We start from the raw sequence: 24,067 nt of genomic DNA on the forward strand, positions 1-24,067 counted from the left end.
ATCCCTGAGTGCACACTGGCTACAGTACATGAGGATCACTAGGCACATGGACAGTTTTAAGGGAATCGGTTTACAGACCCTGAACTTCCATAGATCCTGTTGCTTAATATTTATCTGCCTGAGACCGGAACTTCTTGAGCAGTTTCTCTGTTCCTTCCTTTTCACAATCAACCTTCTCGTAGTTTCCTGATTAGTGGCCTGAAATGTAAATCCTCAAGTTCCCAAATGCTGTTATAATTCAAAATCTTAGTGTGGGGACCATGGGGATAACAAATATATTTGCATGTTTGGTAGTTTTTCATTTTTTGCTTTCAACCAAATTGCTTCATTTAAAATAACTTTTCATAGTAGGATTATTATAGATCTTTGTCATATGATTGGAAGATCTTCAAAGAATTATGGGACAATGGTACAACAAATCCTTCCATTACCATCCTTTTGTTTATGTGATCAAAAAATCTTAGTACTCACCCAAAAAGAGGAAAAGAGAAAAATAGGAATAAAGTTAAATGCCAAACTTTTCCCATTTTAGCAATAAGTAATTGTCCATGAATTTATGAACTAGTTTTATTTAAGTCCTGTCTATCTCATACCTTTCCAATAAAATTTTCTTTTTATGTAAAGGTTATAATGTACATGTAATTTTGATTAATTTTATACTAATACTTGTAATGATAAATCAAGCCAGAATAATTTTTTAAGACTTAAAGACATCCTATCACAGGAAGTAAAAGAGGTTAATTTATATTTATATATGTTTATTTTTGAGGTGGAGAATTCTATCTTGTGATACATTACATTAAGGCATAATGATTGTGGAACATGTGGAAAGGAAATAGCATAAGGAGAAAAAGGAATACTATAAAATTTTCCAATTTGTCCATTTATTTTTTAAAATAGTGATAATGGGTATTGAATTGCTATTTTATTTAGATGCTACTGAATAGATTTGAGTTATTAACTTTATTTTAAAATGTGCAATAAGTAGGGTATTATCAATACATTCTTGCGCCTATTTATAATGAAAAATTTTAGATGTTAACCTAAAAACATATGAGGGAATACATTGTGTTTCAGAATTGATTTAGAGGGGTGGTTGTTCAGTCGCTAAGTTGTGTCCGACTTTGCAGCCCCATGGACTGCAACACGCCAGGCCTCCGTGTTCCTCACTATCTCCCGGAGTTTGCCTAAGTTCATGTCCACTGAGTTGGTGATTTAGGGGTTACACAGACAAAAAATATGGACCACCACTTGGGTTACTTTCTGTGTATCTTGCTACATATCACTGTTAATTTACCTGGCACCTCACCTGAGCAGAACAGCTCTTCTGCTGGCACCTAAGCCTTTCCTCCCAATGCTTTCACATGCTGTCAGGTTTGGATCAAAACAGGTTCAAGTGATAATCACCATTCTTTGCCCAGGCCTTGATTTTTCCCTCACACCATCCAGTCTCTGTAGGGTAAATCTAGCTTCTTCTGTCTCTTCCTATAGGATGAATTATTTCTCAGAAACTGCACAGCCATTCCTTATAATTTGGTTTCAGTTGCTTTCTCCTGTAACACTCCTCCTAACCCGCCACCCCCCATTCAGGTTCACCAAGTAAGTTAGAATCTCCTCTACTTCATGAATGCCAAGTGAGTTTTTTCCCCCACAAGAATTTTTATTGCCCACATAAAACCAGAGATACAAATGGACTTAGGTGGGGCATGGCAGTGGGGAGTGCAGGAACCAGAAAGGTTGTGTCGACCAACATCATAATCTAGACACGCTTAACTTTTGCCAACCCAGATATGTAGTTAACCTATGTAAGAAAGATATGAGTCTCGTGTTGCTTATTCTCAGCGAAGCCACACTGAGTCTTCCCAGAGATTGCAAGCATTTTTGACTTATTCTAGAATCTTGACTGGGATCCGTGTCACATTCACTAGAGGAAGAAGAATTAATTTATTGAACATTTACTGTTTATATTTAATATGTTAAGTGCTTGGTACAGTTTATCTCATTTTCTCCCAATTATCCTGTAAGGTAGGTATTTTTTATCCTCCATCTTACAGGAGAGGAAGCTGAAGCCCAGAGAGAAGTAAGTTCATTGCTCAGGGTCACAAAGTTAATAAATGGCAAAGCTAGGACTTAAGCTATTTGATTGCAGAATCCTTGTTGTTTTCATAATACTATGCTGCCTCTAATCTGTTGTTGGCAAAGTCTTTCTTTCCCTTTTAAAAGTAATATAACATTTAGCTATCTAGTTTATGACACTCCTCGTTTCTAAAATCTTTGAATCGTACCTCTTTCAGCCTTCTTCCCAGTGCTGTCTCGTCCTCCTGTGATGATAATTCATCTAGCTTTGTGTTGTGGTCTTCAGTCACTAAGTTATATCTGACTATTTGCAACCCCACAGCCTGTAGCATGCCAGGCTCCTCTGTCCTCCTCTGTCTCCCAGAGTTTGTTCAAATTCATGTCCATTAAGTCGTTGATGCTATCTAACCATCTCATCCTCCGCCACCCCCTTTTCCTTCTGCCTTTAATTTTTCCCAGTATCAGGGTCTTTTCCAATGAGTTGGCTCTTTGCATCAAGTGGCCAAAGCATTGGAGCTTAGAAGATAGGAATTCACACAGAACACAGAAGCATTGTAGGGTCTCTGCATACTTCTGGGATACCAGTCCCACTTACTGGTGTTTGGTCTGCCTTCTTCATACCTGTAATCCTCCCTGATAGAGAAGACTGAAGCAAAGCGAGAGTTAAGGAAATGTTTCTTTTCTTTGTCCTCCGTTACCTACTATTTTGTCAGCAATACTTGCACCTGTTGCTTGGTAGTCTTTCTTCTAGCACTGCTAAAAACCCTTTGCTGGTTTTTCTTTATATTTTCTGTCCTGCAAGGCTAAGCTCACTTTGAACTTTAGCATGCTGGGACTATTCTTGGATGCATCACACTTCTTTTTATTCATCTTTAACTATGTACTCTTCATTCCGTCCTTCATGTAAGTTTTCTCTAGATCCGGGATTTTTTTTCCCCCCAGAATCACTTGTGTAACTTCTGACATGTCTTCCTTGTCTCTTTTTATGATAATTTAAAAGTAATAGTTTGTTAGAAAGTTTAAAATTCAGTTAAAATGTAAAACTTGTGCTTTTGGAGGTTTCTAAATACTCTTGATCCATCTTCTCCTATGGGGACTCTCAAGTCCCTTATCGAATCCCATATAGATTCCCTTACGGAATGTCATATTCACCTTTTTAAAAGGAATACCCGATTATGCCGAGGTTTCCCCTTTCTGGCCCTCTGATATTTAAGACTAACATGGTTAATTTCTGCTTATATTCTTGCTATTTTTATAATGACAGACAATTCCTTGTTGCTGTTTTGGTCTAGAATATCACTTCTTCCAGGCAGTGCTGAAATGTCAGTGTTCAAGTTAAAAACTTCTCAAATACTATATTTTTGGTTAAATAAAACTTCACATATAATTGTTGACATCTGTTCCCATGACTGCAGTCTTTTCCTGGGCTCATTTTCTGATTTATTAGGGACATATATCTGGTTAGTGGTTTCTAAAAATTATCAGAAGTACTGTTTCTATATCTTGCCCTTACCCTCACCACATACACTTACTTTCTTCTGTATCAGGTTCATTAGTTTCAACATAGTTGTTATATGCAAAATCATCTGTTATCTTCTGCCTATTTGACTACCTTTTATAATGTGCAATTTATTTGGCCCAGGACGCACTCCACGTTTTAGTCAGATCTTTAATCTCATCCATCTAAGTCTCGGTACTACCATGAGTCATATTTACCCTACTAATTTGTCATTGTAATGAAATGTTTTACCCCGTCTTTTTTAAGAAAAGATCTCATGACTTTACTGTTTTATTAATAACAGATAGTAATATCTTAAGAAATGCCAAACTTTGGGTTAAAAATATATATACACTTTTGTTTATTTGTAATGAAGTTATAGACTAGTGTTCTCAGACACCACATAATACATTCTTCTTTAGAAAAAAAATTTTAGAGTCTTCACAATACCATTTCACCACAGATTCAAATTTTTCCATATCATTTTTCACACATAAACTTGGCAGGTCCTTTTCACTCACTGAATTAGAAATTGTATTTTATTAATACTTTAAAAGTTATTTATCAATCTCATATATCAAATCATTTCTAATTTTCTTCCTGTAGGATTCACCAAAAGCCCAGCTACGCCGGACAATAGAATGTTGTCGGACCAACTTATGTAACCAGTATTTACAACCTACACTGCCCCCTGTTGTTATAGGTAGGTTAGCAGAGAAAAGTGCAGTCATTGTAAATCTCAGTAAACTATTTTCTGTGATTTTAACAATAAGCAGGCTTTCTAGAGTTCAACAGTACAAGTTATTTTTTTCCTTTTAAGATGTAATAGAAAGATAATACATCTTTTTTATTGTTTATTTCCATTGTCAGGTCCGTTTTTCGATGGCAGCATTCGATGGCTGGCTTTGCTCATTTCTATGGCTGTCTGCATAATTGCTATGATCATCTTCTCCAGCTGCTTTTGTTACAAGTAAGATAATTATTTTGATGCAAAGTATTTTGTTGAATAGTAGATATAAACGGTTGTTCTTAAAGCCAGTAGGCAGAAACTATTGACACTGATTGTATTTCAGAAACCATTAATTTGTATTCTCTGGTTATATTTCCTTTAATTAGCGGTATTATAGTTTTCTTCAGTGAACAGAGGACCTTACTACCAGTCAATTAATTGGACACAACATTGTACTTCTTATGTTCATGAATACTTAAGATTTCCTTATTTATAGAATACTGAACTTTTTTATGGCTGAATATTTAAAACCTATCCCAGGAAATCAACTTTATATATTATCCTTCTTTAGTTATTTGGTGGTTCAGAGTTATTTGCATTTAGTCAATGATTTCAGAAGACAGTTGCCAGAAGTGAAAAGTGATGAGAGGAGGGCATAAACTTCATGATAAAACATTATCTGACTGATATATGAATAAACTGAGAGATCAATGGAACTGGCTACTAGACCTATAAGTAGACCCAAGTATGTAAAGTTAGTTAGTATGTGATAAAGGTAACATTTCAGATTACTAAGGAAAAGTTGGCTTATTCAGTAAATGGATTTGGGAGTAGATAGCTATATGGAGAATAATGAAGTTGAGTCAGTTCTGTACACTGAAATAAAGTTTAGCCAGATTTAGCCATATAGATATAAAATTCATATATATATATATATTTTACACATATAAAGTGAAATGATTAAAATACTAGAACAACCTTGGAATAGTTTTTTAAAATAATCTGAATCTGACACAAAACTTACAAGCCAAAAAAGAAAAAAACCCTTAAAATTAAAAAAGAAAAGATTGATGGTGTCAACTACATAAAAATAAAACTTTACTATGTAGTAGAAACCACTATAAATGGTCAGAAGACAGTCTAGCAGTGAAAAATATCCCCTGCTTATATTACAAAGAGCTGATTTCTCAAATATAAAGAGTTTCTATAAATCAAAAAGAAAAAAAATCAATTCGGTAATTAGGCCCCCCAAAAAATGAACATATGGTTTGTTTAAATAGAAATACATATGGCTCTTAAAAGAAAATGATGACTCAAGAATACTCATGAAAAATAGAAGTTAAAATCATACTGAGGTATTCTTTTTTACCTGTTATACTGGCAGAGATAGAGCACCCTTTTTTACTTTTGCTGCTTTCACTAAAACAGCAGTAAAGAGTTTTAAAATTTTTTGTTCAACTAGGACAGAGAGACAAGATGACAGCAAAAGGCTGTGGAATCTGTGAAGCTTATGGATGAGTATAGACCTAAAATATCTGAATCCCAGGCTAGAAATTGAGAAAGACAAACAGCAACCAATTTGTGCTATAAAATCCCCCAAGAAGTTCAAGAGTTGGCAGTGCTAGTTACCTCTGGAAGTTAAGTTGAGGGTGGCAGGAAAACTGAGAGGATTGCCTGAAAGTCTATTTTTAGAAGGTCAGATGCTGTATTGGTTGTGCAATACTATATTAAGAAATAACTCCCAAACTTAGTGACTTGAAACAGCAGTTATTACCACTCACTGTTTCTGTGGGTCAGGACTTCAGGAGTGATTTGACTGGGTGGCTCAGGATCTTTCGTGACATTCAGTCAGATGTCAGCAGATGCTGTACTCACCTGGAGGCTTGACTGGAGCTGATAGATCCTCTTCCAAGGTAGCTCACTTTCAAGGCTCACAAGTTGGCAGGAGACCTTAGTTCCTCCGATACGAACCTCTCTACAGAGCTGCCTGCATGAGCTTACTCATAGCAGGAAGCCTGGCTTCCCATGCAGAGTGAATGGTCCAGAGACCAAGGTGAAAGATGCATGCTTTATGTGATCTAGACTCAGAAGTCACACCATCTCTTCTGCCATCCATATTCTGTTGGTCACCCAGGTCAGCCCTAGTGCTTTATGGAAGGGAATTAAACAAGGACAGGTGTACCAGAAGGTGAGAAATTTTGTGGGCCATTTTGGTTGTCAGATACCACTGATGCTGAGATCCCTGTACTTATTCTGAATGAGCATGTGACTTTGATCATGAACAAAAGGCTAGAAGTTTTGTCTCGGGGAAAGAGCAAAAATGTTCTCATCCGTGGTATCCCATTACTAAGGGTGAGGTAAATGGTATAGTGAAAATAAGGAGGTAAAGTGAATATTTACATACTAATCTCTGGGTTCCTCAGCCGTCCAGAACTGTGCTAGCCAAGCTTGTTCCCTCTAGATAACGTATAAGAAGATTATTCTTAGGGAACATCCATCTGGCCCAAGGAAAAAAGACCTAAATATTCTGCCTCCTGTAAGCCCAGTGAAATGGCTTAAGCAGATTATCTTACAGTGAAACCTGTAATCAGTAAGCCCTAATCACGTACTAAGAGCTGCCAGTCAGGCCGTGAAGGACACTGATCCCTGAGCAACAGGAAACAAATGAGGTGAGTCTTGTTACTGCCCAGCTTACTCCCTGAAAAGAATTTCTGATTGCGGGACACAGGAAGAACTCACGTGGAGCCAACAGGCACTCTTGAGTCGAGGAGATACAGCTGAGTCTGGGGCGAGAGCAGCAGCTATAGTTCGTAGGTAGAGAGTGCTGGAGAGGAGAGAGTTTTCATAGAGAAAGAACCCTAAAGACGTCTTCAGAAGGTCCCATAGAACATGCAGCTGATCTTGATCAGTGATTTCAAGTGAGAAAACCACGTAAGGCTGAGAAAGATCACCTGAAAAGATCGAAGGAAACTATATCAGTGCTCACACAAGGCTGTGAATAGTGTCTCTTCCCACCAGCTATGTGACTTGAAAACCTCATAATTCATGGGGCTTTAGCGCTCAGAAGGGTCTTGCCTCAGTATTGGAGAATAATTAGCCAACTGCCTGACTTGCAACATATGATGAGCCCTGAGCCTATGGTTACCTCTTTTGTAAAAAGGAAACACTACAACTTATCTCTTAGGAGTTTAATAAAGTTGAAGTCAGTCACAGAGCAATGCCTGACGCACTGAACATCAGTGAAAATGAGCTGTTTTTTTAACATGTATCAACATGGATAAATACGTAACACATGAGGAGTTTTTTATACAAGGTGTAGAATATTAATACAACATATGCCATTTATAGAAATTAGTATCCAGAAATTTTAATCCAGAGGAAAAATTTTGTGTGTGAGTATATACTTTTTATGGTAAAGGTATAAATACATAGATAGGAAGGCTATAGCCACCTTCAAGACAGTGTTTGTCTCTTAGGATTAAAAGAAGAAAATGAAATTATCAGGGAAATTTCAAATATTTTAATGTTTATTTATTTAAAATATATCTTAAAAATTATAACTTAATATTTATTAAATTTAAATGGTTTACACATGGGTGCTAATTAAATTAATCTCTACTGTTTAAATGTTTGAAACATTTCATAATTTGAAGTTTTTTCCAAAAACCTTTAAAAATATCAGAATGAACTTGTTTGACTTCTTTTCTGTAAACTCCTTTACCCTTTTTAAAAATGGGAGTATATTTATCGTTCATTATGATGTCAAACTATGATGATAAATTCAAATGAAAAAGCATATATAAAGCAGAGAGTGTATATTCTTATATCCCCAGCAATAATTATTATTTACAACTTGTTATATATCCTTTCTTATCCTTTCAGACAAGTATAGATACATATAATTTTAAACTGTTTATAGTGAGGGTGAAACTTTACATGCTGTTTTTTAATCAGTTTTTTTCTCTTGCCAACGTACCATGGACATATTTTCATTTTAAGGTAGTATATAGCTCTCTATTTCAGAAACTCCATTTCTGGATGTTATTTTAACAGAGAATATATTATTCTATGATAAGACTAATTTGGTTATGAACCCATGTGATGAAGGAATGATAATAGTGTCAACAACCTCGAGATTTTTCTTACCTTAGAATTTTATTGTTTAGAATTTTAATATAGTTATCTTCTGCTCTTTTAACATAAAAGACATTATTGCAAGAGCATCTCAAGCAGACGCCGTTACAATCGTGATCTCGAACAAGATGAAGCATTTATTCCAGTTGGAGAATCATTAAAAGACCTTATTGACCAGTCACAAAGTTCTGGTAGTGGATCTGGACTACCCTTATTGGTAAGATGGAATGTCATGTAAGCCTGAATGGTTTACTGCTGCAGAATGTATTGTCAGATGGTGTGAAAGTTGCTTAGTTGTGTCCGACTGTTTGTGACCCCATGGACTATACAGTCCATGGAATTCTCCAGGCCAGAATACTGGGGTGGGTACCTTTCCCCTCTCCAGGGGATCTTCCCAACCCAGGGATCGAACCCAGCTCTCCCACATTGCAGGCGAATTCTTTACCAGGTGAGTCACAAGGGAGATGGTTAGAAGATTAGTTGAAATAAGAAATATGAAATAAGAAAGGATAGGCAGGTAAGGTAGAGCTGCAAGCAAGGTTAAGAGAGAAAGTGTGGTCATGAAGTGCTCTATAAGTGTTAGCATTAGCTCACACATTTTTAACAGCCATCTTGAGGAATCATGTATAAAATTCTTTGCATCTGTAAGGTTAAATTGATCAATTAGGAGAAATATAACTATTTCAGATTCTGAAATCAAAGAGAAGTTACTCCCACAGATCATCTTCATAAGAAGATACTTCCCCTGGTACGAAACTATATTATGGAAATACAATTCATAAAAATAATGTTAAAGGGAGATGCAGGTAATTCTCAAAGAGTTATATGTATAGAAATATTTAGATTTAAGGGTGAAGGGGATACTTATAATAAAACTAGAAACCCAGATAGATTTTAAATGCTTTGTTTAGTTGGATGTGTTTAAACCATTGATCTCTAATTTTAAAATTCATTGAATCCAGTAATTCTGTAATTAAATTGGAAAGGTAAAAGTAAAACTGTCTTCATATGTGAACAACATGATTGTCTACATAGAAAATGTCAAGAATGATAATGTAAAACGATGACAACCAATAAGTGAGTTTATCAAGATTGCATAATAAGGTCTTTGTACAAAAATCATTGAATTTATATACACTGTCAACAAGTAGGGATTAAAATTTTGAAGTCAGTATCATTTAAAATAGCATTAAAAACTTGAAATTTTTTGGAATAAGCATAACAGCGTTTATGTATGACTTGTACACTTATAATTAGAAAACATTGCCAAAAGAAATTAACAAAACCATTCATAAGGAGATTTATATATATCCTATTTTTGTATCAGAAGACTCAGTATTAAGATTTCAGTTAGCCTAAAATTGATTTATAGTTTCAATTCAGTCCAAATCAAAATCAGAGCAAACTTTTATAGAAATTGATGAGCTTATTCTAATGAGTATTTGGAAATGCAGAGGACCTGGAAGAGCCAAAACAGTTTTGAAAAAGAGTAAAGGTTTCACTACCTGATTTCTGGGCTCATTGTGAAACTATAGTAGACAACACTGTTTAATCCTGGCATCGGGATAAATGTGTATGTCAGTGGAACAGAATAGAGTCTGAAAATGAACATACACATATGTAGTCAATCGATTTGGATACCACAGTAATTCAGTGAGGAAAAGAGTCTATTCAACAAAGGGTGCAGGAAAAATTGGGTATCCATTTGCCAAATGGTGAATCTTGACCCTTACCTCACTCCATATACAATGCAAAACCACCTTGAAATGGATCATAGACCTAAATATAAAAGTACAAAACCTTTAAAAGAAAATGTTTTAGGAAATTATTATAACTTTGAGCATAGGTTTCTTAGGACACAAAAGGAAAAGTCATTTTAAAAAATGATAGATTGGTCTTTTCTTAAAATTTAAAACTTTTCTTATTCAGAAGATACAATTAAGAAGATGAAAAAATAAAGTCACAAACTGGCAGAAGAGTTTTGGTAAAGAATTTGTGTTGCAGAACATATAAAGAATTTTTACAACTCAGTAATGAGTCAAAAACCCAGTCTTTTAAATGGACAAAAGATTTGAACAGTCGCTTGCCCAAAGAAAATATAAGGATGGCAGATATGAACAGCACATGAAAAGATGCTCAGCGTCATCAGGGAAATGCAGATTAAATACAGTGAGATACTACTACACATTCACTAGTTTGATGAAAACCAAGAGTATTAAGTGTGGAAAAGAAGATAGATCACCTGGAAATCTCATGCAATGCTGATTGATAAGTAAAATACAGCTACTTTGGGAAACAGGTTGATAGTTGACTTTTTATGCAGTGAAGCAGTCCCTCTGCTAAGTGTTTACAGAAGAGATACGCAGGGACTTCCCTGGTGCTACAGTGGTTGAGAATCTGCCTTGCAATGCAGGGGATGTGCGTTCAATCCCTGGTTGGTTGTCTAAGATCCCATATGCTGAGGGGCAGTTAACTAAGCCCACGAGCTGCAACTACTGAACCTGTGCATAGCAGTCAAGATCCTGCATGCCAACTAAGACACAACGCAGCCAAATAAATTAAAAAAAAGAAAAGATATGCAGACATGTTCCATACAAAGACTATGAATGTTCATAGCAGCTTTATTTATAATAAGTTGTAAACAGCCTGGGGACTTCCCTGGCGGTCCAGTGGTTGAGACTCCGTGCTTCCACCACCAGGAAGGCAGGAGTTGGGAAGAGGTACAGATTCAATCCCTGGTCAGGGAACATTGCACATGCCATGTGGCCTAATAAATAAACAAGTAAATGTTTTCGATTTTTTTTTTAATTGTAAATAACTCAAAAATCCATCAGTTGGTAAATGAATAAATTGCAGTACATTCTTAGAGTGGGATACTGCTTTTCAGTAAATAGGAACAAACTACTGATACATGCAACAGCAACGAAGTACATTTCAAAGTATTTTATGCTGAATGAAAGAAGCTAGACACAGAGGCTACTTATTGTATGTTTCCATTTATGTCATATTCAAAACTGTAGGGACAGAAAAGAAATCAGTGATGCCAAAGACTGAAGGTAGGTGGGGAGGGAATTGACTTTAAAGCAGTAAAACTTTTTTAAATTATAGAAATACTCGACATCTTAATTGTGATGTTTGGTTCTGGTTACATGACTGTATACATTTGTCAACACACAGTTTTCAAAAAGAGTGAATTTTATTATATATAAATTAGACCTCAATAATTCCAACTTTCTAAAAAGAAATCACAAAAGGATCTTGTAATAAGTGATATATAAAGTAAGTCAGTTTAGATACTCATAAATCTAGTGCATTTTAACTATGTTTCCAGCCTGGACCTTAGTGTCAGTGTCATTTTATTAGTTTAGATTGGCTGAAAATGTTTCTGAAAATGAAAGGTAGCAATTTATGTGCATCTTTCATCCAACAAATACTGATGAAAGCAGTATTGTACTAAAGTTATTGTCCTATATAAATATCTGTGTTCTGTGAGTCGTGGGGGATGGAATTCAAACAAATATATATACAAATAGTTATAATTGTGATAAGTGCAGCAACTGAGAAATATATATGTGCTATGAAAGTTTTTAAGAGAGAAATAATACTTTTAAGGAAACTACACGTACAAAAAGACTGAGATAGGAATGAGCTTGACTGAATTCTAAAAACTGAAACAAGATAAATAAGAGGGGTGCCCATGGGGGATTAGAGTGAAAGATCAGGCAGAAGAGTTAGGCAAGGGCCAGATCGTGTGGGATCTTACGTACAGACTGAGTTGAACATTTTTAACTGTCATTTTGGATTTTGTGACATGATAAACCACCCCAAACGTCAGTGACTTGAAACAGCTAACATTTATTTTTCATGATACTGTGGGTCTTCTTGGCATTTCTTTTTCTGAATTTGTTCAGCCAGACCCAAATGGTAAAGTTTATGTACATGGCCAATGGTTGGGATGGTTTTGCTCATTTTGGTTACAGAGTGCCCTAAAATGGCAAGAAAGGGCAAATCCCAATGCACAAAGACTTTTCACTTGTTCTATTAATACTTTTGCTGTTATTCTTTTGCCCAAAGCAAGTCATGTATCCAAGCCCAGAGTCTGGGCAGGGAGACTAAAGACTGTGTGTACTAGAGGGGAATTATATATTGACCATTTTTGCAAACAATCTGTCACACTGACAGATTTTAGAATATATTTTGTGATTTTAGAATATATTGTACATTGTTTCATCTTCTTCTGAATACAGTACAGTCTTCCCTCGGGATTTACCTGAGGGATTGGTTCCAGGATCCCTTGAAGATATGAAAATGTAGAGATGCTCAGGTCCCTTACAGCCAGCCTTCCATTTACAAGGATGCAGAATGGATACAGAGGCCAACTACATAAATGTTAATATTGGAGTTGGTTGGTAGTGTGTACCATCCTTTTTGATGGGTTGGCCTATTAAACCATTCTCTCAACCTTAATACTTCTCATTTTACTTTTTCCTATTAAGGTTCAGCGAACTATTGCCAAACAGATTCAGATGGTTCGGCAAGTTGGTAAAGGCCGATATGGAGAAGTGTGGATGGGTAAATGGCGTGGTGAGAAAGTGGCAGTGAAAGTGTTTTTTACCACTGAAGAAGCTAGCTGGTTTCGAGAAACAGAAATCTATCAAACTGTGCTAATGCGCCATGAAAACATACTTGGTGAGTACACATTTGATTTTAGTTCCATATTCTACAAAGTTAAAGGGATGCTGGTGGAAGCCTAGCTCAAGGGCTTGAAAACATACGTGAGCTCAGCTGTGTGCATTTGGCTAAAGGAAACCTAGTGGAATACATACTTTAAATACAACCCAGTCCTGAATGCAACCAGCCAATCTCTATACATACCTCAGATATTTTGGAGTTGGGTTTCAAACCACTGCAATAAATCAGATAGAGCAATAAAGCAAATGACACAAATATTTTGGTTTCCAAGTGCATTTAAAAGTTGTTTATACCATACTGTAGCCTAAATGTGCAGTAGCATTATGTCTAATAAACAATGTACATACCTTAGTGTAAAAATACTTTACTGCTAAAAAATGCCAAAACAACTACAGTAGTAACGTCAAAGATTACTGATCATAGATCACCATAATAAGTATAATGATAATGAAAAAGTTTGAAGTTTCTTGAGAATTACCAAAACATGACACATGAAGTGAGCAAATACTGTTTGAAAAGCGGCTTCTATAAGACTTGTGGTAGGAGTTGCCAGAGACCTTCAGTTTGTTTAAAAGTCTCTAAAAGGTAATTTAAACAATTTTCTAGGTAACTTTAACTATGTGTACTTTTGCCTCCTGTAAAGGAAATTACCCCCCACCTCTGTAAGATGTAGCCTCATTTATGTTCTATGCTAGTAGGTCTCTCCCCTCACCCCCATTTACACAATACCAAAATAACCTGGGCATGATTTGATCAGTATGGCGCATAAACTCATCTACCTTCCCTGGCTTCTTTTCAGCTACTATTTCCTTGCCCTTTACTTTAGAGAGTGCATAGCATGTTGCTAATAGTTTCCTACGCTAATTGTATTACTTTTCTTAGAACTGCTTATTGAAGATTACCACAAACCGTGTGGCTTAAAACAATAGAAACTTAATCCTCTCCAGAGTTCTGAATGCCAGACGTTTAAAATCAAGGTGTTGGCAGGTCCAGGCTCTCTGAAGTCTTTAGGGGAGGACTCTTCCTGCCTCATCCAGATTCTGGTGATTGCCGGCTAACTGTCCTCAGCATTTCACACTCCAGTATCTGTCTTTGTTGGCACGTGACCTTTCCCCCATTGTGTCTGTGTCCAAACTTCCCTCTTCTTGTGAGGATACTAGTCATTGAGTAGGTATCCACTGTAATCTAGTATTCACCTCACCTGAACTTGATTATATCTACAAAGACCTGTCTCCAAATAAGGTCGCATTTATAGAGACCTGGTAGGCATGAATTGGTTGTGGCAGGGAGGGCTATTATTCAACTCAGCACTCTGACCTTCTGAAGAGAGGGAGGATAAAAGGAGAAGGAAAGAAAGCCAGTATCGTGAACTTGCTTGTCAGTGAACCAGGCTGAAAAGGCAGATGTGATGAGGCATTGATGGGCAAGTGGGTGATAGCTTAGTTAGGATCGAACTCTTAGTTGAATATAGTAGAACTGGACATGGAACAACAGACTGGTTCCAAATAGAAAAAGGAGTACGTCAAGGCTGTATATTGTCACCCTGCTTATTTAACTTGTATGCAGAATACATCATGAGAAACGCTGGGCTGGAAGAAGCACAAGCTGGAATCAAGATGGCTGGGAGAAATATCAATAACCTCAGATATGCAGATGATACCACCGTTACGGCAGAAAGTGAAGAGGAACTAAAAAGCCTCTTGTTGAAAGTAAAAGAGGAGAGTGAAAAAGTTGGCTTAAAGCTCAACATTCAGAAAACTAAGATCATGGCATCTGGTCCCATCACCTCATGGGAAATAGATGGAGAGACAGTGGAAACAGTGTCAGACTTTATTTTTGGGGGCTCCAAAATCACTGCAGATGATGACTGCAGCCATGAAACTAAAAGACACTTACTCTGTGGAAGGAAAGTTATGACCAACCTAGATAGCATATTGAAAAGCAGAGACATTACTTTGCCAACAAAGGTCCATCTGGTCAAGGCTATGGTTTTTCCACTGGTCATGTATGGATGTGAGAGTTGGATTGTGAAGAAAGCTGAGCGCTTAAAAATTGATGCTTTTGAAGTGTGGTGTTGGAGAAGACTTTTGAGAGTCCCTTGGACTGCAAGGAGATCCAACCAGTCCATTCCTTAAGGAGATCAGTCCTGGATGTTCATTGGAAGGACTGATGCTGAAGCTGAAACTCCAGTACTTTGGCCACCACATGTGAAGAGTTGACTCATTGGAAAAGACCCTGATGCTGGGAGGGATTGGGGGCAGGAGGAGAAGGGGATGACAGAGGATGAGATGGCTGGATGGCATTACCGACTTGATGGGCATGAGTTTGAGCAAACTCTGGGAGTTTGTGATGGACGGGAAGGCCTGGCATGCTGCAATTCATGGGGTCGCAGAGTCGGACATGACTGAGTGACTGAACTGAACTGAACTTAATATTTAACTCTAAAGTAAAGGGCAAGGAAATTGTAGCTGAAAAGAAAGCCAGGGAAGGAAAGAAGCCAGGGAAGGTAGATGAGTTTATGCACCGTACTGATCAAATCATACCTGGGTTATTTTGCTGTTGTGTAAATGGGGGTGAGGGGAGAGACATGCTAGCATAGAACATAGTTTAGTTAACCAATACTTTGGCCACCTGATGCGAAGAACTGACTCATTGGAAAAGACCTTGATGCTGGAAAAGACTGAAGGCAGAAGGAGAAGGCAATGACAGAGGATGAGTTGGTTGGATGGCATCACTGACTTGATGGATATGAGTTTGAGCAAGCTCCAGGAGTTGTTAATAGACAGGGGAACCTGGAGTGCTGCAGTCCATGGGGTCACAAAGAGTCGGACACAACTTAGTGACTGAACTGAACTGAACTGAACTTTTTAATGTGTCCACATTCCTTCTTCATAGCTCTTGATGCTTAGGGAATCATGTAGATTAACAGCATTCCCTCCCGTTATTATATATGTGATCTTTTTCTTAATCGTATTATCATTTTTATGATTAAGATTATTTAAATTAATTACAAAAGTATAGACTTATGTGTAAATGACAGATAAAAATTTGGGTAATACATTCAAGAGATGTTGTCAGGTAAGTTAAATTTATATTATCTATAGATGATACCCAAGTTATTCTCAGTATCCTGAATGAGCATCTTTTATTCTTCCTAGCCACCTCTGATAACTAACCTTTTAAACTCATCAATTGAACAGGTTTTATAGCAGCAGACATTAAAGGTACAGGTTCTTGGACTCAGCTCTATTTGATTACTGACTACCATGAAAACGGATCTCTCTATGATTTCCTGAAATGTGCTACACTAGACACCAGAGCCCTGCTTAAGTTGGCTTATTCGGCTGCCTGTGGTCTGTGCCATCTCCACACAGAAATTTATGGCACTCAAGGAAAGCCTGCAATTGCTCATCGAGACCTAAAGAGCAAAAACATCCTCATCAAGAAAAATGGAAGTTGCTGTATTGCTGACCTGGGCCTTGCTGTTAAGTTCAACAGGTGAGTTTTGGAATTATTTTAATCTCCTAAACATATTTACCTGTTTGTATTTGTATTCAGGACAGTGGGACTCCAAACATGTGAAAAAAAGTAAAGTGAATGTGCTAGTCACTCGGTTGTATCCAACTTTTTGCGACCCCATGGACTGTAGCCCGCCAGGCTCCTCTGTCCATGGAATTCTCCAGACAAGAATATTGAAGTGGGTTGCTATTCCATTCTCTGGGGGATCTTCCCAACCCAGGGATTGAACCTGGGTCTCCCGCATTGCAGGCAGAGTCTTTACCATCTGAGCCACCAGGGAGGCCCTCCAAGCATGTATTTGTGCTTATGTAATTATAAATTAGGATTCTGGGGGGAGGTTTGTCTTAGTGTTTTGTTCTCATTGTGGTTTTTGTTTTTTACAAAAATTGCATCCTATTCTACATAATTCTTGATTTCCTACTTTTTATTGTCTTAGACATCTACTTCAGTTTATATAGATCTTTACTCTTTTTAACAGCAGTATGGAAAGTTTCCCATTTTATAGATTACTATAATTTATCCCATCTATGACCCAACTGATGGACATTAAAGTTGCCTCCAGTTCTATTATTTAAAAAGTACTTCAATGAATATTGTATTTTATCAATATATAATATTCCAGAGTACTTGTAAAAGTATTTCCTCATAATGGATTTCTGCAGACGGGGCTAGACAGAGAGTATGTATATATTAAACTATATTAATAGGTTTTCCCTTTAGAAAATGTGCATCAGTTTATACTCCCATAAACAAGATTTATGTATGCCATTGCTTCATCCCTACTTGATATTGTCAATATTTTTAAACAATGAGAATATCACATTTTTAGGAAACCATTGAAATTGTTTTAATGTTATAACTCTAGAGGACAGCAGCCATTTCACATTTCAAAATTGATGTCAGGCCATAAAATTAAAGTCCGTAATAAAGCAAACATCAAAAAAGTTAATCTTCTTCTGTCATTATTACAGTTTTCTATCCTATTGTTTTTTTCTATCAGGGGAGTTTTTATTGGCTCAAGTATTCATCAGATGCCATTTAAGAAAATATAAAGTACCTTATATTGATGTCCATTTCAGAATAGTTTCCAAAATCTTAACAGATCTGGGAACCTAAAAAAAAAGTCATTCATGTCTTCAAACTCTAAAATATACTCCCAAAATTAAAAAAAAAAAAAACAAAGATAAATATTGCAATATGATTATGTAAACATGACTCACAATAGAACTAAGTTGGTTGGACCCATAAAGAAAAAAAATGTAATCCTAAATCACAAAGGATCACATGAGAATGAAAAAAGCAAATGATGCCTCTCAATTTTCACATTCACTTGTCCTAGGACATAATTATCTACCACATTTTATATTCAGTACTGTTCTCTTCCTTAGAGAGACACAGAACTTACTTGGTGACAAAACTTGGCCTGAACTGATTTGAGGTATTTACTGTCTTTATTTATTCAGTTAACTATGAATATTCATACTTAGTTTTTTGCTATGGACTTAGTAATGGTTTTAATTCAGTACTGCTCCAGACCCTGCTGGAGATGTTATATAATATATAGCATATATTTAAAGAGTATAACACTTTTTTAAAATCTGAAAGATGTTAAATTTCAAAATACATCTAGCCCCAAGGATTACTGACTGATAAGGAAATGTAGACTCATTAGATAGATTTTCATTTTATTTAGTTGTGTATACAAACACACATACACATAGAGAGAGAAATTCTGACTGTTACACAATGCAGCGAAAATAGAGGAGAAACGATTTTCTTCTTTTCCCTCAACCTGGACGTTTTCTATCTTCTGTTTCAGTGACACAAATGAAGTTGATGTACCTTTGAATACTAGGGTGGGTACCAAACGCTACATGGCTCCAGAAGTGCTAGATGAAAGCCTGAATAAAAACCATTTCCAGCCCTACATAATGGCTGACATCTATAGCTTTGGCTTGATCATTTGGGAAATGGCTCGTCGTTGTATCACAGGAGGTAGGAGTTTAGGTAGCATGTCTCTGGTTATGTCTGTATACTCATCATTCAGAAAATAACAGCTCCAGTTGTATAATCTAGATGTCATCTGTGTCAGGGATCTCCAGGATCACTCTCTGGTTCTGTAATTGCATTAGGACTCTCGGGATTCAGGGTACAGTTGTCTTCATAGCAAAGATTTGTTACACTGAAAGGATACACATCAGAATCAGCGAAGGGAGAAAAAAAGGCACGTGGGGCAAAAGTTGAGAGGAAATGGGGCAGAAGCTTCTGAAAGTCCTTTCCCAGTGGAGTCACTCAGGATGTGCTTAATTCCCCAGCAGTGAACTGTAAAAATGTGAAATATTGTCATCTAGGGAAGTTCATTAGAGATTTAGTACCCAGAGGTTTTTTTGGAGACTGGTCACATGGGCATCCTCTGCCTGGCATGTATCAAAATTCCAAACTTCTAGAAAGAAAGCAGGTGGTCAGCATAAATTATATTGTTTGCACAAATAGTCTAGGTACAAAGGCCACCCTTTTCATTTATATGAGTAAAGAGAGCTGTTTACCAGGCAAGTTCCCAGATAGCAGCTAAGTGCCAATCTTGCAAGCAGGCCTTTTATACAGATAGCAATTTCGGGTCTGCTTTATTAACTCATTTCTACATATATGTTGTCTTTCTACTGCAGAAAAAAACAAAACAAAGAAAAAACCTCATTTATTAGTAGAAGCAACTGTGTACATAAAAAATAAGACTAAAAATTTAGGTTGAATGGTTCACTTTGCTTATTTTAAGGGATATTGGTATGTTCAATATGGACAACTATGGTGGGGATATAGAAAATAATCAGATATTTTAAAAGGAGAGTAAAACATAAATTTACTATTAAACGTGAATCATCTACTCAGTTATCTTTTCTTCTTTATGGGGGGAATCATAGTTCCTTAGTTCAGTAAGAAGTGCTGAACGGATTGATGTATTTTTTCCAGCCACCATTTTTGTGCCCACTGTTTTCTCACTCACTGCAGGAATAGTAGAAGAGTACCAGTTGCCATATTATAACATGGTACCCAATGATCCATCATACGAAGATATGCGTGAGGTTGTGTGTGTTAAACGTTTGCGGCCAATTGTGTCTAATCGATGGAACAGTGATGAAGTAAGTGGGATTCAGTCCTCTCAGGAAGTGATTGCTGAGTGTTGCCAAAGACACTTACCCACTCATGACATTCTCTTTACTTTTCAGTGTCTACGAGCAGTTTTGAAGCTAATGTCAGAATGCTGGGCTCACAATCCAGCCTCCAGACTTACAGCTCTGAGAATCAAGAAGACACTTGCTAAGATGGTTGAATCCCAAGATGTAAAGATTTGACAGATAAAAAATCGTGAGGAGAAATTCTAGACTGCAAGAACTGTTTTCACCCAAGGAATGGGTGGAATTAGAATAGAATGAGGATGTTAACTTGGTTCTCAGACTCTCCTCACTACACCTTCACAGGCTGCTAATATTAAACCTTTCAGTACTCTGTAGAATACAAGCTGGGAACTTCTAAACACTTCATTCTTTATATATGGACAACTTTATTTTAAATGTGGTTTTTGATGCCTTTTTTTTATTGGATTTCTATGAACTGCATCAAGACTTCAATCCTAATTAATAAGTCTCCAGTCAAACTCTGGGTACTGAATTACCTGTTCATAAAATGGTGCTTTCTGTGAAAGCCTTGAGAAGATAAATGAATTCAGCAGAGATGGAGAAATATACACGTTTGCCTTCTACCTGAAAAAAATTTAATCTATTTGTATTCTGCCTTTGTAAACAGCCTATGGATTATGGTCTGTTTGGGATACAGTACTGCTTAGTTTATGATAGTTTGTCATGCCTTGATGATGGTGTGTGTGTGTCTGTGTACATACGTGCATACCAGAGTTCCTCTGCTGCCATTTGAATTAGAAGAAAATAATTTGTGAATGCACAGGAAGATATTGGTGGCTGTGGGTTTTGTGCTTTAAAAATGCATTATCTGACCGAGATTTGCCAATCGCATAAAAGCCATTTACCTTGCAAGTGAGCTAGCTTCTCCACCAACTTTATTTTTTAACATTAAAGTTAATATAAAGGCCAAAAGGAGTTAAAAGTGTATGTAAATTTGGACTGTTTTCCTCCCACCACAAACTTTTTTTTTTGTTAATTGTTATTACTGTCATGAAAAGCATCCTGTCCAAAGTTGGAACTTCCAATGCCATGAAACCTTCTAAAGAAAACACTTCTTATTGAAGTGAATACTAATTAATGAATTTGATAGCAATGTAAGTGCCTATAACCATGTTCTGTATTCTTTATTCTCAGTAACTTTTAAAAGGGAAGTTATTTATATTTTGTGTGTAATATGCTTTACTTGCAAAATACGTGCTCCTTTACAACCATATTTTATACATGTACATACATTAATACTATAGAAACCAGCTCATGTGTACCTCATATCCCATCCTTAAGGGAAAAACATTAAAAGATCATCAGAAAAATATATAAAGTAGAAACTGCATGTGAAATCTTCACAATTAATTCAAAACAGTATATCAAATCTAGGACTTTAAGTTTAGGTATAGACTTTCATTAAGATGCCATCATCTCAGTTCTGTTTATGAAAGGATCCTCAAATTAGAAATTTCTGTCTCACAAGTTAATACACATTTGTCATCAACTATTTTAGACACTTAAATCATTTAAAATTTTTAGTTTTATGATTTCAGTTTCATAAGTTTGTGAAAACAGTGAAGGGTCAGGCAAAAAGTTCAATATCTAGTCAGTACCTGTATCTATACCATACAGCTCTTATTCAGTAACATATTTGAATATAATACATATTTCATGGATGCCTTGTTTTCCCAAGGAGTAACTCTGATCTACTTATTAAAATTATATTTCTGTAATGCCTTTTAAATATTACTGTCTTACTCTGAACAAACAGTTCATGGATGCATAAAGTGAGGATTTTCTTGAATACTGCATAAAATAAATGTGATTATCATAACAACATAGTAAAAAAAAACTTCAAAGCGGAGGAATCAGAGCCCGTATCTGTCCATTACCAAAAATGTGATTGACATTTAAGGATGAAACTCGATATATTGGTCAAATTTCACAAATTTGAAATTTGCTTTGACAGTTTTGACCAAGTTTAATAGTTTGCCATCTAACATAACTAAAGTTTGGAGTGTTCATCAAGATAAGTAAATTTATATATTGATAGTACCTAATAACTTGCTCTTTGAGAATGTTGTCCCCATCACTATACTGAGAAATATAGATGTTTTAATCTAACTTGCCATGTAATTTAAGAATAATTATGAGCTCTGATATAGTTAAAGTTAACCTTGATTTATTTTTTATTTGATAGCTATAAATCTTGAAAATAATTTGTCATCCTAATAAAGGAAAATGTAAAGAAAGGCAAACTATTCTTAGAATTGTTAAATATTATGTGGAAGCAAAAATTCCAGGTAATATATGACCATTATAATTTTTTAATTAAATTGATCTATTAAAAATGACATCAAGGACTAACTATAGAAACTTGTTCAATAAAAGTATTTTCTAACAAAAGATGTTTTTTAATATTAATGGTCTTTAAAGAGCAAATGATGTCATATTTGAAATTCTGAAGCCTACAAAACAGCTGCAGGAAACCTATTTTTTTCTCTCCTCTTTTACTCTTATTCTTAAGTTTCTGACTTCATATTTAAAGAGTAAAAGAGGAAGGATTTCATAGCACCATAGATAACTTGTAAAACCCTTGAAGTCATTATTTGGTCCTGCTTACAACTTAGCATCTTAAAAATTTGTGGCTTCTGTCTCTCATCCCTTTTAGTAAAACATAAAAACAAACAAAAAACCAAAGCTACCTGAATACAACAAAGCTTAATCTTCCCTCAAAGAAAAGTCTCCTTATGAATTCTCTTTCTGCTGGTAAACATCTCTAGAATCAAAGGCACACTAGGATTGACTTCAGTGTGTCTATTCTAAGCTTTCCCTGTGTTTCTTATTGGACAAGTTTCTGAAGCATAAAATTTGAATCTGGTTTTTCTGGAATTGTTTTCATAAAAGATACTGCAATCACCATTTTATATTGCCTTTCCAATTTCAAGAGTGTTTTTGACCTTAGAAAGTGATTTAAGGTTCTTGAAAATTATGTTTTCCTAGAATGTGCCAGATTTTTAATTTATTCACTATATAAAAAAATATTTGGTACCTATTTTCCCCCAGATGCTTTGCTTTTGTTTAGAACAAAAATGGAATTCAGTGTTTAAAGAGTCATGCATCTCTAAGTTGGCCCAAGATCAAATTTGAATAATTTATTCCAAGCAAGATTTTATAAATTAAATTACCTGTGTTTCATGTTGTTTTGAAATGTTTCTAAATATCTAAGATAATTTCAACAGCAGAAATATGAATTAATTTTTTAAAAAACTGTTGCAGCTCTTGTACTGTTTAAAAGTGGTAATATTTATTGTTTGCTTGGGTCAGATGTTAAAATAGTAATGTAGCAGTTTATCTTCTTGCCTCAGTGCTGTTATGAGAGTCACAGTGAAAATTGCAGAGAGAGTTGACATATTCATAAAAATCAAATTAAATCTAGGGCAGCATCACATGAAGTTACATGTCAGGATTGTCCCATAAGGAAAGTATGTGAATACTGCTTTTGCAAAGGATTAAATATATTGTAATTTTAGCTTGTGCTCTGTACTATGCTTTCAGTGGAATTATTTAAGCCCATTTAGTGACTGTTGTCCTTGCCCATTTTAAAAACTAAAATGTAGTATATATTGTATAAAATGAAAGTATCATTATAGCTTAATTAGGAAAGTTGTACATAAACACTGAAAAGGGTTAAAAACAGGCAGTTTTATTATGCAATTGTAAAACACCAAAAATATAGATTCATCTTTGATATGTAATACACTAAATGTATTTTGTACAGCATCTGGTTTAAAAGGTGCCTTATTCAGTTTACCATTGATTGCTTTGTTCTATATATAGATTACATCCAATGTATCATTTTTAAGTAAATAACCTTATTTTAGTATACTTTAGTGATGTGTTTTGTGAAACTCTACTTTGACTATATTGTGTGTCAGAAGCCACGTGTCTGGTGAAATAACAAATAAGTTAGCGTACATACTGATGTCCCTGAGATGTGCATTTAATCTACCAGAAACCCAGTATGGGACACAGGCAGGTAAGTGACCACACACTCTTTCCTTTATGTAGATAAATTATAAGATAAATTACAAGCCTATTATAGCTGAGGGTTATTTTCCTTAAAATTTATTTTCTAATTCTAAAAATAGGTACACATTATAGAAATTTTAGAAAACCTAGGAAAGAATAAAGAAACAAATGAAATCATGCAAAATCCTATTGCCAGATAGTGCCACT

General features: G+C 35.7%; 1 protein-coding gene across 2 annotated transcripts in view; it reads left to right on the forward strand.

The window, feature by feature from the left end:
* Positions 1 to 23,716, forward strand: part of BMPR1A (bone morphogenetic protein receptor type 1A) — a 142,085-nt gene extending 118,369 nt beyond the window's left edge. For both annotated transcript variants that reach the window (XM_043926331.1, XM_043926330.1), the window contains exons 6-13: positions 4,181 to 4,277; positions 4,445 to 4,544; positions 8,511 to 8,655; positions 12,935 to 13,127; positions 16,331 to 16,628; positions 18,469 to 18,644; positions 19,656 to 19,786; positions 19,874 to 23,716. In XM_043926331.1, coding sequence (XP_043782266.1) covers positions 4,181 to 4,277; positions 4,445 to 4,544; positions 8,511 to 8,655; positions 12,935 to 13,127; positions 16,331 to 16,628; positions 18,469 to 18,644; positions 19,656 to 19,786; positions 19,874 to 19,999 — 1,266 coding nt within the window. In that variant the 3' untranslated portion in view covers positions 20,000 to 23,716. The remainder of the gene's footprint in view (positions 1 to 4,180; positions 4,278 to 4,444; positions 4,545 to 8,510; positions 8,656 to 12,934; positions 13,128 to 16,330; positions 16,629 to 18,468; positions 18,645 to 19,655; positions 19,787 to 19,873) is intronic.
* The last annotated feature ends 351 nt before the right edge of the window (positions 23,717 to 24,067 follow it).

Source organism: Cervus elaphus, chromosome 15, assembly GCF_910594005.1.
Source record: "Cervus elaphus chromosome 15, mCerEla1.1, whole genome shotgun sequence".
NCBI lineage: Eukaryota > Metazoa > Chordata > Mammalia > Artiodactyla > Cervidae > Cervus > Cervus elaphus.